Raw genomic sequence first — 16,403 nt, 5'->3', positions numbered from 1 at the left:
GGAGGGGTGTCCAGAACAAGGGAGTAGAATCTTAAAACGAGAACAAGGTTGTTCAGGAAGCACTTGTTCACAGAAAGGTCAGTGAAAATCTGGAGCTCTCCCTCCATACACTGTGGCGCTGGGGGGTCAATTAGAGCTTTCAAAATTGAGGTTTGATTTGAGCAAAGAATCTGCAATAAACTGGATAAATTGAAGTTACAGATCAGCCATATTCTCAAAGCGCAGAAGTGGCTCAATGGGCTGAACAGCCTCCACCTGTTTCTGCTTTGGAAAACTTCACTCCATCCTCTCAGGCAGTCACACAAATGTTGTTTCTAAAGCATTTTGATACAGTGTAATCTCTGACCCAAACAGGAAGTGTCAGGGGTACTCTCCAGGGGAAATGCATTGGATTGTGGGGATAGGGCCTGGGTGGGATTGTAGTCGGTGCCCTTCAGCACTGTAGGATTCTATGATTCTAAAGCAGACATGCTCCTTTTGAAAGTGTGCAGACATACTGCTCCCGTCTACCCCCATGTTGATCATAGTTCTCTTGCCACAATGGGATATCAGCAGGCAACACTCTAGAAGTCACCAGACCCAAGGGAGGGAGCCCATAAAACTAGAACAGCCGACGAACACACAGCCTTATTACTAAAGACATTGGTGTTTCAACAACTCGTCCTGAAAGTAACTAGTAGATGCAATCGATCAGTCTGTGACAGAGTAATACAAACATAGAAAATAGCAGCAGTAGGCCATTCAGCTCCTCGAGCCTGCTCTGCCATTTTAAGTCTATGGCAGATCTGCTGGCATTTCAAAATTTCACATTCCCATTTACCCCCTGATAATCTTTGTTTTCCTCGCCCAACAAGAACCTACCTACCTCCACCTTTTAAATATTCAATAGCCCTGCCAGGCAGAGCTCCAAAAGTCAAGGGAAGTAAAATCTCCCCACGTCTCTGTCCTAAAAATCCTAATTTTAAAACTGTGTCTCCTATTTCTGGACTCACCCACAAGTGGGAACATTAAGCTGTAACTCTTTGGAGCAGCAGTGTTGGGATGTCACTACGCACCCACTTACCTGTGCCAAATTTCTTCAGCCTGGGTGTTTAAAATAAATAAAATAATTTAGAAGAGGTTTTATTCATCACACTTGTTCAGAATTACTATTAGTGTAACCTTGGCAGAACCATTCAAAGTTTATGATTTAAATCACATTTTGGATTGGCCCCAGCGCAGTGCAATTGTCCAGAGGAAGTTAATGCTTCTGGCTAATTGCCTTGCAAATGTTTAGCTGTAAAGTCCCAAAAGGGATTTCCCAGTGCCAGTAAGCCCCAAATCAGACACTGGGGAATTCAGAAGTCCATTCTTTCCACATCCACCTCATTAAGACCATTCAGGATCTAATAGACTTCAATCAAGCCATGATCTTATTGAATGGCGGGGCAGGCTCGAAGGGCTGGATGGCCTACTCTTGCTCCTATTTCTTATGTTCTTAAGTCACCCCTCACTCTTCTAAATTCCAGCAGAATCAAGTCCAGTCTGTCAAATTTCTCCTCATAACACAACTTACTCATTCCAACGATCCATTTAGTAAAACTTCTCCGAACCAGCTCCAATGCATTTACATCCTTCCTTAAATAAGGAGACCAAAACTGCACACAGTATTCAACATGTGGTCTCACCAATGCAGTGCATAACTGAAGCATAACATCCTTACTTTTATGTAATAAAGGCTAGTTTTAGAGACTTGAGTCCATAATCCAGGCTCACATTCCTACTATAATACCGTAGGAAAGCTGGATTGTCGAAGATGCCATCTTTGAATGCGACATTAAATTTCTGGGTGTATGTGAGAGATTCCATGAATACAAGTCTGTCCTTTTGCCTAGGACACTGAGAAACACAGGCAAACGAGTGGAGCACTTTAACATACTTGATAAGGAGAATGATAATTTATTCTTCTAGAAGATTTACACATTTGAGTGAATGATACGTGCAGGTTACCAAATCGTCTAGTGATCCCATCACAGGTTGGCGGTCCAGCTGAGTCTTTGCTGAAATTTGGGATACACAGACTGAATTGAGATCCTCTGTGAAAAGGGAATATCATTCCTGCACCTCCCAGGAATAGGACTCCCTCTGTTTTTCCTTTTGGGCACTTTGGGAGCAGGGAGTTTTCTGAACCAATTTGTAACAACAAAGTTCCCACTGAGTGGTAAAGAGTGTGTGAAAGCAGCAGAAACCCTGGCCTCAGTGTCTGTCGTGCACACGGACATCTTCCAAATGACAGCAGGTGGTGTCTGCTCAGAGGCACGAACTGAACAGGGTCGATTCCAGATCTCCAACCCCCGTGAGATTGATTTTAATCACCGGATTCGATCTCTTCAGAATCGTATTTGAAGTCCTGAAGAATCTCATTAATCGCCTCAATGGTTTTATTAATCCTGGAGAAAATAATAAATGTTTTGTAAAACCCAGGAGAATGGAGGTTCTCATGAGAAATGCAACTACCTCCCCTTCCCCCCAATCTGCTGACTCCAGATGAATGTTTCTGTGGGCTTTTCTCAGGTGTTGCATCAAAGCAGTCGTATATCACAGGTGAGACAGTGGAATTGATGAGGGGGAGCCAGTGGATGTGGTTTATTTGGACTCTCAGAGGGCCTTTGACAAGGTCCCATATTAGAGATTAATGTGTAAAATTAAAGCAGGGGCAGTGTATGGGGATGGATAGAAAACTGGTTGGCAGATAGAAAACAAAGAGTAGGAATAAATGGATCTTTTTCCAAATGGCAGGCAGTGGAGTACTGCAGGGGTCAGTGCTGGGATCCCAGCTATTCACAATGTATATTAATGATTTAGATGAGGGAACTAAATGTAATATCTCCAAATTTGCAGATGACACAAAGCTGGGTAAATGTGAAGTTATCCACTTTTATAGCAAAAAAAACAGGAAGGCAAATTATTTGAATGGATGTAGATTGAGAGAGGGGATTGTGCACCGAGACCTGAACATCCTTGTGCACCAGTCCCTGAAAGGAAGCATGTAGGTGAAGCAGGTGGTGAAGAAGGCAAATGGTACAGTGGCCTTCATAGTGAGAGGCTTTGGGTACAGGAGCAGGGATGTCTTGCTGCAGTTATACAGGACCTTGGTGAGGCCCACACCTAGAATACTGTGTACGGTTTTGGGCTCCATAGCTAAGGAAGGATGTTCTTGCTACAAAGGGAAGAAACAGGGCATATAAAGACACAAACTCAATTTACAGAATAATGGTTGGAATGCGAGTCTTTACAGTAGTCAATTTTTAAAGGTACAGACAACGTGAGTGGAGAGAGGTTTAAGCACAGGTTAAAGAGATGTGTATTGACTGAGTCTCAGGAAAGCAGGAATGATGTACGCAAAGAGATTGAATTGGTTAGGATTATATTCACTAGAGTTAAAAAGAATGAGGGGGATCTCACAGAAACCTTTAAAATTTTGACAGGATTAGACAGGGTAGATGCAAAAAGATGTTCCTGAAAATGGGGGAGTCCAGGACCAAGGGGTCACAGTCTCAGGAATCGGGATAGGCCATTTTGAGATGAGGAGAAATTTCTTCTCCCAGAGAGTGCTCAAGCAGTGCAATTTTCTACTACAGAAAGCAGTTAAGGCCCAAACATTGTATGTTTTCAAGAAAGAGTTAGATATAGCTCTTGGGCTAAAGGGATCAAAATATATGGGGGAAAGCAGGAACAGGTTACTGAGTTGGATGATCAGCCATGATCATAATGAATGGAGTAGGCTCGAAGGGCTGAATGGCCTTCTTCTGTTCCTATTTTGCATGTTTCTACGTAGATGCAGAAACTCTTCCTGATTCATCTCAACCCAGGAAGTGGTAAGAACATTTATAAAGAAGAGCATTTAATGCAGCAGAGAGGGGATAAGGGAAAATTAGCCCCTCTACTCAGCTCAGGATCACTGGCAGGTGGCAGTGACCATTAAATTCTGAGGGCTTCTTGCCCTGGGACAGCTAAGATCATAGAGTCATAGAGGTTTACAGCATGGAAACAGGCCCTTCGGCCTAACTTGTCCATGCCGTCCTTATATTTTTTTAAAACCCCTAAGCTAATCCCAATTGCCCGCATTTGGCCCATATCTCTCTACACCCATCGTATCCATGTAACTGTCTGAATGCTTTTTAATAGATAAAATTGTACCCGCCTCTACTACCACCTCTGGCAGCTTGTTCCAGACACTCACCAGCCTGTGTGTGAACAAATTGCCCCCCCCCAACCCCCGGACACTTTTGTATCTCTCCTCTCTCACCTTAAACCTATGCCATCTAGTTTTGGGAAAAGATATTGACTATCTACCTTGTCTATGCCCCTCATTATTTTATAGACCTCTATAATGTCACCCCTCAGCCTCCTACGCTCCAGAGAAAAAAGGCCCAATCTACTCAGCCTCTCCTTATTACTCAATCCATCAAGTCCTGGTAGCATCCTGGTAAATCTTTTCTGCACTCTTTCTAGTTTAATAATATCCTTTCTATGATAGGGTGACCAGAATTGCACACAGTATTCCAAGTGTGGTCATACCAATGCCTTGTACAGCTTCAACAAGACGTCCCAACTCCTGCATTCAATGTTCTGACCGATGAAACCAAGCGCGCCAAATGCCTTCTTCACCACCCTGTCCACCTGTGACTCCACTTTCAAGCAGCTATGAATGTGTACCCCAGGTCTCTCTGTTCTGTAACTCTTCCCAATGCTCTACCATTAACTGATTCAATCTACCAAAATGCATCACCTCGCATTTGTCTAAATTAAACTCCACCTGCCATTTGTCAGCCCATTGGCCCAATTGATCAAGATCCTGCTGCAATTGGAGATAACCTTCCTCACTGTCCACCATGCCACCAATCTTGGTGTCATCTGCAAACTTACTAACCATGCCTCCTATATTCTCATCCAAATCATTAATATAAATGACAAATAACAGTGGGCCCACCACCACTGATCCGTGAGGCACAACGCTGGTCATAGGCCTCCAGTTTGAAAAACAACTCTCTACAACAACCTTCTGGCTTCTGTCAAGAAGCCAATTTTGTATCCTCACCCTGGATCCTGTAAAATTTAACTTTATGCAACAAACTACCATGCAGTATCTTGTCAAAGGCCTTGCTAAAGTCCATGTAGACAATATAAACTTGCTAAAGTTCATGTAGACAACGGCAATAAATAGGAGACCATGTTTACCCACTAGGGCCTCATCTAACAGAGTAGAACTCAAATCAGGATCCAAGGCTAACTTTTCCTTGTCTAGACCCAGGTACTGAGAAAGGAAAGGACAGGAAGTGAAACACAAATTATTCAGCTCCAAGTTCAACTGAGTAATGTAATCATAGGGAATACACAGGGCGCACTGAACAACTTGCATCCAAAGTGGGGTCAAAGGGTTCATTTTTGAGGAGAATCTGAAAGGAGGACAAGAAGGAATTATACAGCCTAGGACCTGATGAAATACGTTCTACAGATGGCCTCTGATGGGGTGATGGGGCACAAATCTTTTTGGGATTTATCTCATCACTGCAGCAGTAGTAGTGCGCATCTACCCTGACTGCAAGGACTTGACACCCCAGAGTTGGACCCAGGACTTGCAGCACAAGTGAATAAGTTCATCTGGGGCTTACAGCATACAGGTGAGTAAGTTTACCAAGAAACAGCCTACTAAAAAACAGAACTAAACCAGCAGATCTCGACAGCACTCCACTACAATCCCTCACTGCTCATGGGGATAGTATTTACAGCACAGAAACAGGTCATTTGGCCCAAATGGTCCATGCTGTTGTCTTTTGATGCACATGAGCCTTCTTTCATCCTCCTTCATCTCATCCTTTCAACAAATTTTTCTATTCCTTCCTTCCTCATTTACTATTTAGCTTATTTTTAAACATAGTTATACTTTTTACCTCAACCCTAATACTTATGGCACAGTTCCACATTCTCACCACTCTCTGGATAATTTTGTGGCCCTTGTTCTAGTCTGCAACCCCGAGGATTTGGGTGCTTCAGCACCCCTGGTGAGAACAAAGTGCATGGTAACAAGAATCTGAGGGTGGAGATGAATATACTCAGGCCAGACAAAGGCAGGTGATGATAAAGAACAAAGAAATATACAGCACAGGAACAGGACCTTCGACCCTCCAAGTCTGTGCCAATATGATGCCCTAATTAAAGGAAAAAGTCTTCTGCCCTTACTCAGTCCGTATCCCTGTATTCCCTCCCTACTCATGTACCCAATCCAGATGACTGTTGTTAATGTGCCTGCTTCCACCCTTTCCTTTGGCAGTGTGCTCCAGGCACCCACCACTCTCTGCATGAAAATCTTCCCCTATACGTCTCCCTGAAGCTTTCCTCCTCTCACCTTGACCCTGTGCTCCCTTGTAATTGACATTTCTACCCTGGGAAAAAGCCTCTGACTGTGCACCCTGTCTATGTCTCTGCTCATTTTGTAGACCTCTATAAGGTCTCCCCTCAGCCTCCGTCTTTCCAGTGAAAACAATCCTATTTTATTCAACCTGTCCTCATAGCCAACACCCTCGACACCAGGCATCATCCTGGTGAATCTTCTTTGCACTCTCTCCAAAGCTTCTATATCCTTCTGGCAATGTGGTGACCAGAACTGCATGCAATACTCCAAATGCTGGCTAACCAAGGTAAATGTTAGTGTCGTGTACAAAATGGCAATGCTCCGACCTGTGCTTCAACTCCTGGGCCTCCTCTTGATAGGTTTCATTACCCGGATGGTCCAACATATTCTGTTTGGCAAGCTGTAGCTGGGCTGTCTGGGGGACAAAGAAAGGAGCTTTATCAGTAACTTACAATTCTCTTCAGTGTAGAGGGAGTTTTATTCTGTATTTAACCCCGTGCTGTACCTATCCTGGGAGTGTTTGATGGGGACAGTGTAGAGGGAGCTTTACTCTGTATCTAACCCCGTGCTGTACCTGTCCTGGGAGTGTTTGATGGGGACAGTGTAGAGGTAGTTTTATTCTGTATCTAATCCTGTGCTGTACCTGTCCTGGAAGTGTTTGATGGGGACAGTGTAGAGGTAGTTTTATTCTGTATCTAATCCCGTGCTGTACCTGTCCTGGGAGTGTTTGATGGGGTAAGATGTCTCACAACACCAGATTAAAGTCCAACCGGTTTATTTGGTAGCAAAAGCCACTAGCTTTCGGAGTGCTGCTCCTTCATCAGGTGAGTGGGATTTCAGTTCACAAACAAGGCATATAAAAAGACACAAACTCAATTTACAAAATAATGGTTGGAATGCGAGTCTTTACAGGTAATCAAGTCTTAAACATACAGACAATGTGAGTGGAGAAAAGGGAAAGCACAGATTAAAGAGATGTGTATTGTCTCTAGCTGGGACAGTTAGTGTTTGATGGGGACAGTGCAGAGAGAGCCTTACTCTGTATCTAAACCCATGCTGCACCTGTTCTGGGAGTGGTTGATTGGGACAGTGTCGAGGGAACTTTACTCTGTATCTAACCCTGTGCTGTACCGGTCCTGGGAGTGTTTGATGAGAACAGTGCAGAAGCCAAAATAGTAAGTGGTCTTTTCCTCAGCATGAACTTTTTTTTCACTTTACTTACACAAAAAATCTCACTAAAGTTCAGAGTAAGGATTGGTGAGCAATGTCAGCAATCTATGTGGCTAAGAATGATTATCTGGGAATTTACAGATGTTCTTCGAAGTTTGGGATTTGAACTGGCTGCATCCTCAATATCCACTGTTATTGCTGCAGGAATCCCTTACCAGACAGATAGCTGGGCTGGTCCTGCTCCAATCTCAGGTCAACAAAACCAGTGAATTGTATTCCAACACGTGTCCCCTCCCCATCTCCCCAGTGACTGTCCCCAGCCGTTAGAGATCCCCCTTTTTCCCTTCTCACCAGCTCCAGCTTCTCCCGTTCCCGCTCCTGTATCCTTTCGATGTGCTCAGAGAGATCGGGGCGATCAAACTCCTCATGGAACCGGTCCTTGAGCTGAATGACTTCCTTTGAGATCCGATTAAAGGCTTGTGTGATTTCATGCACCAGCTGTCGGTATCGGATAAAATCATAATTGGGAGCGGAGCGAAGATACGCCTGGTGTCCTCTGAAAAGATGAGGGGTGGCAGGGACAGAGAAATAAAATCATTATTTATCAGACACACTGGTCATTTTTGAACTCCCACTTTCCTCAGGGAGGAAGAAGGGAGCAAGGGAGCCAGCACCAGAGAGGGGGTGAGTGAGGGACATGTCACATACAAGGAGGCACAGGTTCAGGATGAGGGGGGAAAAGTTTCAGGAGATGTGCAAGAGAAGTTTTTCACACAGAGTGGTGAATGCCTGGAACGCGCTGCCAGAGGAGGTGGTGGAAGCAGGCACATTAACAACACTTAAGAGGCATCTGGATGGTACATGAATAGGGAGGAAATAGAAGAATACAGACTGAGTAAGGGCAGGTTTTGTTTTAGTATAGTAAGGGCATCATGATTGGCACAGGCTTGGAGGGCCGAAGAGCCTGTTCCTCTGCTGTACTTTTCTTTGTTCTTTGAAATTCAGTATGTCCACTACAACTCTCATCAACTTTTATAAATGCACCATAGAAAGCACTCTATCCGGATGTATCACAGCTTGGTGTGGCTCCTGCTCTGCCCAAGACTGCAAGAAACTGCAAAGGGTCGTGAACAAAACCCAGTCCATCACGCAAATCAGCTTCCCATCCATCAACTCCGTCTACACTTCCCACTATCTCGGAAAAGCAGCTAGAGTAATCAAGGACCCCACGCACCTCTCTCTCCCACCTTCTTCTGTCGGGAAAAAGATACAGAAGTCTGAAAACACGTATTGACCGCCTCAAGAACAGCCGTTTCCCTGCTGCCATCAGACTTTGAATGATCCTATCATATATTAAGCTGATCCTTCCTCTTCACCCTGCCTGTAGCTGCAACACTTATATTCTGCACCCTATCCTCTTCCCTTATGTACTCTATCTACAGTATGCTTTGCCTGTATAGCGTGCAAGAAACAATACTTTTCATTGTATCCCAATACACGTGATAAAACCAAATCAAATCACAGCAGTGTTCACAACACGGGGGACAAAAGAAGTTGGTATTTCAGGAGATGATTACAGAAATCAGTTTGAGATGTTAACAAATGGTCAGTATGGTGTCGCCAAACTAGTTCATCTTCGGTTTGAACCATGTAAGAAATTGTTTTTGCTGTAACTATGGCTGGTACTCATTTCTCACTGCTGGCAGAATTACACTCTAACACTCAATCTCCTACTGAAATGAGTGTTGTTTTGCTCTCGCTTCTCATCCAGCAACTTGCGATTGCTGTTGATGCTCGACTACCTCTGAAGTTTCTGGAGGCAAGAACAAATAAAATGTAATTCTCAGCTCTCTCTTTTAAAGATTAGTCAGGTGAACTTTGAGATAATCCTTCAACTCGTGAAAACGTTGTCACGTTTTTCAATAGTCTGTTCAGATGTAGGAGATACCATGACAACAACTTCTGGCCACTTTGAGTGTGCATCAACTCTGACTAAAAACATGGAACCCTCAAACCAGGGCCAGCAAAATCTACATGTAATTGTTGCCATGGCAATTTAGGGCCCTCCCAGGTTTACCATTGTTCCACTTTTTCTTCAATCTGATCATCCAGACCTGGCTGCCAAAAATCCTTCATCTGGACTATACCAGGATGCCTTTCATGCAGTTGTTTAAGAGCTTTTCCACAGAGACTAGGAGGAATGATTACTCTGATTCCCCACAATAAACACCCGCTTTGAATGGTCAACACAAGCTGTGAGACAAAAGTCTGAGGACACGTACTAACAGACTCAAGAACAGCTTCTTTCCTGCTGCCATCAGGCTTTTGAATGGACCTACCTTGCATTAAGTTGATCTTTCTCTACACCCTAGCTATGACTGTAACACTACATTCTGCACTCTCATTTCCTTCTCTATGAACGATATGCTTTGTCTGCAGAGCGCGCTAGAAACAATACTTTTCACTGTGTGCTAATACACGTGACAATAATAAATCAAATCAAATCCTTTCCTGATATATACGGTTTCAAATCAGGACGCCTATGATGCACTCCAGCGTTTGTTCCTTTCAATACTGGGATTATTTCTGCTATTTCTCTGAACTTGAGAAGCTGTCACAGGCAAATGATCTACTAGCAAAAAAAAGAACATCAACAAAACTGGTTGGTGGCATCAGCTGAATGTGTGACGGTAAGTGTGGCTAATTAGCATTAGCTGATTGACAATACTTTATATCGCCAAACATTATACTTGTTGCTTCTTTTTCTAGCTGAGTCTAGTTAGATTCAGCACGAGTCAGGGTACGCTAAGCAAAAGCTGTTGGTTGTTCTTCTCCTGAATGCATAATATGTGAAACTACTGCCCCGACTTCATTAGGTGAAGGATTGTAAGCCAGCAGTAATGGTCGTTTCAGATTAAAGGACCCAATCCTTCAGACTTCTGCATTCTTGTATGCATTCTCACATTCCGTTGTCCAGTCCCATGACTGCTTAAAATGTCCTAAGGTTGTTCATAAATTATTCAATTGCTCTTGCTCGCTGGACTGTGTAATAGAATACCAACCAGGTCACACTGTGCACCAGAGAGACCAATTAAAATCTGATCCATCGATCTTTGGAAAAGGGCTGGTGCGGATGTTATTCCAAAAGGATATCTTTTATAACAGAAAAGATCTTTATGAGTAACGATGGTAAGCAATTGTTGAGATTCAGCAGCTACATTCATCTGTAAATATGCTGGTGAAAGATTAATCTTGCTAAATTTCTGCCCACCTGATAACCCAACAAACAAATCTTCAATTAAAAGAAATGGATATTGATCAGCACACAACACTGGATTTATGACTGTTTTAAAATCACCACAAATACGAACAGAACCATCTGGTTTCACGACAGGCACAATGGGAGTAGCCCCGTCACTCACTGTAACTGGCTCAAACTGGGTCGAATTGCATATGGCACTGCTCTTACTTTGAGACTTGCTGGTTGACAATTAGGCTTTATCTTGAGTTTCACTTGAACTCCCTTTATTGAGCCAAATGTCTCTTTGAATACACTATTGTGTTTATCCAGAAGGTGCTGTAGGTCTGTTTTGACACTGACCAATCCTTTGACAGCACTCCAGTTAAGCTGTATCTTCTCCAACCATAATCTCCCAGAGCTGGAAAATTACCACTGACCACATGGAGAAACAACTCCACTGTTTGTCCACTCAATTCTACGTTGAATATGATGCAACCTTTTAATGGCACCATCTCTTTCATGTATGTCCTTAAAATTACATCAGCTGGTTTTAAAGGAAGGTGCTTCAGCTTTTGTTGGTGGGTAGTCTCAGGAATTAAACATACAGCAACACCAATTACAATCTCCAGCCTAATGGGTTGTCCATTTAACTTCGGAATCACCCAGAATCTATATGATCCACCCTGTATGGATAAGACATTCAGTTGGAGCTCTTCTTCATACTTAGCACAGTTAGTATACATTAATCATCTGGATGTGAATGTAAGAGGTATGATAAGTAAGTTTGCAGATGACACAAAAATTGATAGTGTGGTAAATAGTGAAGAGTAAAGCCTTAGGTGGCCGGTTGGATGGTCAACAATGGCAAATGGAATTCAACTTTGAAAAGTGTGAGGGAATGCATTTTGGGAGGGCTAACAAGGGAATACACAATGAACAGTTAGATCCTAGGAAGGAGGAGGACCAGAGGGACCTTAGGGAGGAGGTCCTTTGTTTTCTGAAGGCAGCAGGACAGGTAGTCAAGGTGATTAAGGCACATGGAATACTTGCCTTTACTAACCGAGGCACCGAACACAAGAGCAGAGAGGTTATGATGGAGCTGTATAAAACACTGGTTAGGCCACAGCTGGATACTATGTGCAGTTCTGGCCACCGCATCATAGGAAGGAGGTAAGGAGGAAATTCACCAGGATGTTACCTGGGCTGGGAAGTTTCAGCTATCAAGGAGAGGCTGCAGTTGTTTTCCTTGGAGCAGAGAAGGCTGAGGAGGGACCTGATTGAGGTGTACAAAATTATGAGAGGTGTAGATAGTTTGTAGGAAGGAACTTTTCTTCTTAGCAGAGGGGTCAAAACCAGGGGCATAGATTTAAGCTGAGTGGCTGAACTCTAAGGTTTAGAGGGGATTTAAGGAAAAACTTTTTCACCCAGAGGGCGATGGGAATCTGGAACTCACTGCCTGAAAGGGTGGTAGAGGCAAGAACCCTCACAACATTTAAGTAGCATTTGAAACACTATAGGATACAAGGCTATGGACCACGTGTTAGGAAATAGGATCCAAATAGATAGATGCTTGATGGTCAGCGTAGACATGATGAGCCGAAGGGCCTCTTTCCATGCTGTAAAATTTTACAATTCTATGATTTCTGGACATTCTCTTCTTCACAATCGTAATTCCTTTCTTCCAGCTTGTAAAATTCTTTTTATAGAATGCAATTTGTTCTTCTTGAAGGTATCCAGATTTTCTCAGGGGAAGTAGGTCTAGCTCAACAAGCTTTTGCAATGTGACCCATTTTGCCACAATTCTTGCAGTTACTATTCTTGCTTCAGCATTCACTCGCTGAATGGCCCATTTTGACACATCTGTGTCATGCTTGTTATTGTTTTGACTTCTTGTGGGCAGTTCCCAACTTGTGCACCTTTTTCCTGCAGCAAATTATGAAGCCTCTTTAGCAGCCAGTTCCAGCAATGCTGCGATTTCTACTGCTGTCTGTAAAATCAAAGCTTGTTCAGTAAGCAATCTTCTTTGGATAGACTTATTTTGGAGAGCACAATCTTGAAAAGAATCTTTTTACAACTCACCAAACTCACAATGTTGTGCCAGCCTTTTTAAGTTTGCCATAAACTGAGCAATGTTTTCGCCTTCCACTTGATTCCTTCAGTAGAACCCGAACCGTTCCATGATGATCAGTGGCTTTGGACAGTAATGTTCTTCAACGATCTTTGTCAAAGCATCGTTAAGTTTTTTGTTGCTTTTACCAAGCCTTCTGATACGCAAAGTGTCAGGACCCACACTGTATTTTTCTTCGGATCTTTCCTCTATGTTCTCAATGAAACAAAACTCTGACTCGTCGCCAATTTTCTTTCTGTAATGTCCTACGTTGGGGTTGTAGGTTTTAACAAAAAGAGATGAGGTTTGCACACATAGATTCAAATGAACACACAACAGGTGTTATTGAAAGAGATGTTCTCTGCACTGCACAGAATACAAACTGAAAGTAAAACAGCAGCCTGTGGCAACACCCTAATAACAGCAACATTAAATCATGTGATCAGCTCTTAAAGCAACCTGCAACCCTGTTAAATATATAATGCTACTTTTTTCTCGGAACTTTATGACACCTCTTTGGACCTAATATTATTCCTAATTTATTTTGTAAGCCATGGTTGGATTTTCTTGTTGTGATTTTGCGCCAAACAGGAGTGTATAACTGTTGTGGGGAGGGGCAGAAATTGATGGAGGGGAGAGAGACTGAGAGAGAGAGAAAGAAAGAGCGGGGGGAATGGGAGGAGGTTAAAAAGTGAGACAATGAGACAGGACAGAGACAGATTGAGAGGGGGGGAGCCAAAGGAAAAGTATCTGGGAAGCAGGATGGTAATGGGTGAAATGGGAGCTGAAAGTAGCCTCTGGGTGTCTTACAGCATTTTGCTGGAGCCTTACACTGTAATCACGGTTGTGTTTGCATGCCATTCATTCAATGCAACGGCATCAACAATCTCAGATCTAAGACCCATGTCACAGAACTGTTACAGCGCAGGAGGCCATTCTGCCCGTCTTGTCCACACTGACTCTCCAAAAGAGCCATTCTCTGCCTTCTTCCTGTAACCCCACACACTGGATGCTTCAGTTGAATCTGCCTGCACTACAGCCTCAGGCAATGCATTGCAAACCATAACCACTCAGAGTAAAAATATTTTCCTCACATCACTTTTGCTTTTTTTCTTAATTATTTTAAATCTGTGCCCTCTTGTTTTCAAGCTTTTCACAAGTGAGAACAGTTTCTGCCTATCTACTCTGTCCAGACTCCTCCTGATCAAGAAAGAGGCCATTCTGTCCATCGTGTTTGCACCAGCTCTTCAAATGAGCTTCATGACTCAGTGCCATTCCCCTGCCTTTTCCCCAATATCCCTGCACACTATTTGAATAGAAACAATCATCTATTGCTCCTCGAATTCCTTGAAAGTGGAACGAAAATTTGAATGATTTTTAAAATATCACCCAGGGGGTGTTAAGATGAGAATCCCTACAGTGCAGAAGGAGGCCATTCAGCCCATCAAGCCTAACCAACAACAATCCCACACAGCCCCTATCCCAGTAACCCCACGTATTCACCCTACTAATCCCACTAACCTACACATCTTGGGACACTAAGGGACAATTTAGCATGGCCGATCAATCTGACCAGTACATCTTTGGAGCGTGGGAGGAAACCAGAGCACCTGGAGGAAACCCACGCAGACACGGGGAAGATGTGCAAACTCCACGTAGACAGTGATCAGAAGCTGGAATCGAACTCCAGATCCCTGGCGCCGTGAAGCAGCAGTGCTAATACACTGTGCCAGACAGACAGACATGCTGTGGTTGAATATCTTCCTGGCAGTAAGTGTGCAGGCTTACACAGGAAGAAGGAATGTCTTAATACATGTGACAATAATAAATCAATTCAATAAGTTGAAGAACTGTTTTTAAAACACTACTGCTTTTGCGTAGGTCTGTAGATTACTCACAGATCGAAAAGCCGATAAGCTTCAACGCGTTCCTCCTGTAGCGCATACAGGCTGCGCACCAATGCATTCAGCCCACTTGCATTCTGCAACCAACAAGAAAACAAAATAATGCAGCTACTGGAAATCTGAAATAAAAACAGGAAGCGCTGAACAAACTCAGCAGACCCTCCAGTGAGTGTTCAGAAAGAACAGGAGGCCATTCAGCCCATCATGCCTGTCTGGTTCTTTGAAAGAGCTATCCCATTAATCCCACTCCCCTACTCTTTCTGCACAGATTTTTTTAATGCTATTTTGAAATTACCGTTGAATTTGCATCCACTGCCCTTTGGGCCTTGGTGTGTCAGGTAGTTTCTCCTCAAATTACCCCCAGTTCTTTTGCTAATTGCACGGAGACATTGTGGGACATGAGGAGGTTAAAGAAAGGGAAGGGGTGACCCGACCTTCCAGTGAATGCTGTGAAAGGAGTGCGCATGTGCTAGTCCGGCCGTGCCGCCGTCATGGCAGAATGGCCGGGGCCCGGTGGGGTGCGGACCCCGAGAAATAGCCACAGACCCGGCGCTGGGGTTACTTCGGGCCGCGTTACCGCTGGAAACCGCTCGCTGATGGAAACAGGCCGCGCTCACCATCCTGCTGCCTGACCGCGACCTGCTGCGGGAGCGCTGCGCTGCCCTCACTGCCAACTGCCCGCCAATGGACCCTCCCGGGACAGCGCCATCTCAGGCAGGCCTAGCGCACTGCCGGTCCTCCCAGGACAGCGCCACCTCAGGTCGGGCTGGAGCACTGCCGGTCTTTCCAGGATAGCGCCACTTCAGGCCGGGCTAGAGCACTGCGGGTCCTCCCGGGATAGCGTCATCTCAGGCCGAGCTCGAGCACTGCGGGTCCTCCCGGAACAGCACCATCTCAAGCCAGACTGGAACACTGAGGGTTCTCCCGGGATAGCGTCATCTCAGGCCGAGCTAGAGCACTGCGGGTCCTCCGGAACAGCACCATCTCAAGCCAGACTGGAACACTGCGGGTTCTCCCGGGACAGCGCCATCTCAGGCCGGGCTGGAGCACTACCGGGTCCTCCGGGACAGCGCCACCTCGGGCCGGGCTGGAGCACTGCCGATCTTCTCAGGATAGCGTCACCTCAGGCCGAGCTGAGGCACTGCAGCACTGTAGGCTCTCCCTGGACAGCGCCATCTCAGGCGGGCTGTTACACTGTTGGTCCTCTCCGGATCGCGCCATCTCAGGCCGAGCTGTGGCACTACAGTACTGTAGGTTCTCTTTGAACAGCGCCATGAAAGGCTGGTGTGGAGCACTCTAGGTCCTGCCTGGACAGCGCCATCTCAAGGCGGGCTGTTACACTGCTGATCCTTCCTGGACAGCGCCATCTCAGGCCGAGCTGGTACACTGCATGTCCTGCCAGGACAGCGCCATCCCACGCTAGGCTGGGTTATTGCAGCAGTACGTACATCGATTATTATTGAAGTTCGTTGACCTGAAGCGTTAACTCTTTGTCCTCAGATATTGTCAGACCCGCTGATTATTTCCATATCCTGTTTTTATTTTTTGTGTTTTAAGGCAGCACAGTGGTTAGCATCGTTGCCTCAC

At 44.7% G+C, this 16,403-nt stretch overlaps 1 protein-coding gene across 1 annotated transcript; it reads right to left on the bottom strand.

Moving 5' to 3' along the window:
* Window positions 1–1,485: 1,485 nt before the first annotated feature.
* rex1bd (required for excision 1-B domain containing) lies at window positions 1,486–15,702 on the bottom strand. Its single transcript, XM_080212963.1, has 5 exons — window positions 15,434–15,702; window positions 14,811–14,893; window positions 7,916–8,120; window positions 6,721–6,809; window positions 1,486–2,429 (listed from the first exon to the last, which is right to left on the bottom strand). The coding sequence occupies exons 1-5, from the start codon at window positions 15,434–15,436 to the stop codon at window positions 2,348–2,350; spliced, it is 462 nt and encodes a 153-aa protein (XP_080069089.1). The 5' UTR covers window positions 15,437–15,702; the 3' UTR covers window positions 1,486–2,347.
* Between the last annotated feature and the right edge of the window lie 701 nt (window positions 15,703–16,403).

Source organism: Carcharhinus amblyrhynchos, chromosome 26 (genome assembly GCF_965287045.1).
Source record: "Carcharhinus amblyrhynchos chromosome 26, sCarAmb.v2.hapA, whole genome shotgun sequence".
NCBI lineage: Eukaryota > Metazoa > Chordata > Chondrichthyes > Carcharhiniformes > Carcharhinidae > Carcharhinus > Carcharhinus amblyrhynchos.
This window is presented reverse-complemented; position numbering and strand designations above follow the sequence as displayed.

Excerpts from the sequence above, each read along its gene's own strand:
- rex1bd (XM_080212963.1), bottom strand. Across the intron at positions 6,810-7,915 it reads AACGGGAGAAGCTGGAGCTG|ACAGCCCAGCTACAGCTTGC; the intron begins GTGAGAAGGGAA and ends TTTGTCCCCCAG. Across the intron at positions 2,430-6,720 it reads GCCCAGGAGTTGAAGCACAG|GATTAATAAAACCATTGAGG; the intron begins GTCGGAGCATTG and ends TATTTTCTCCAG.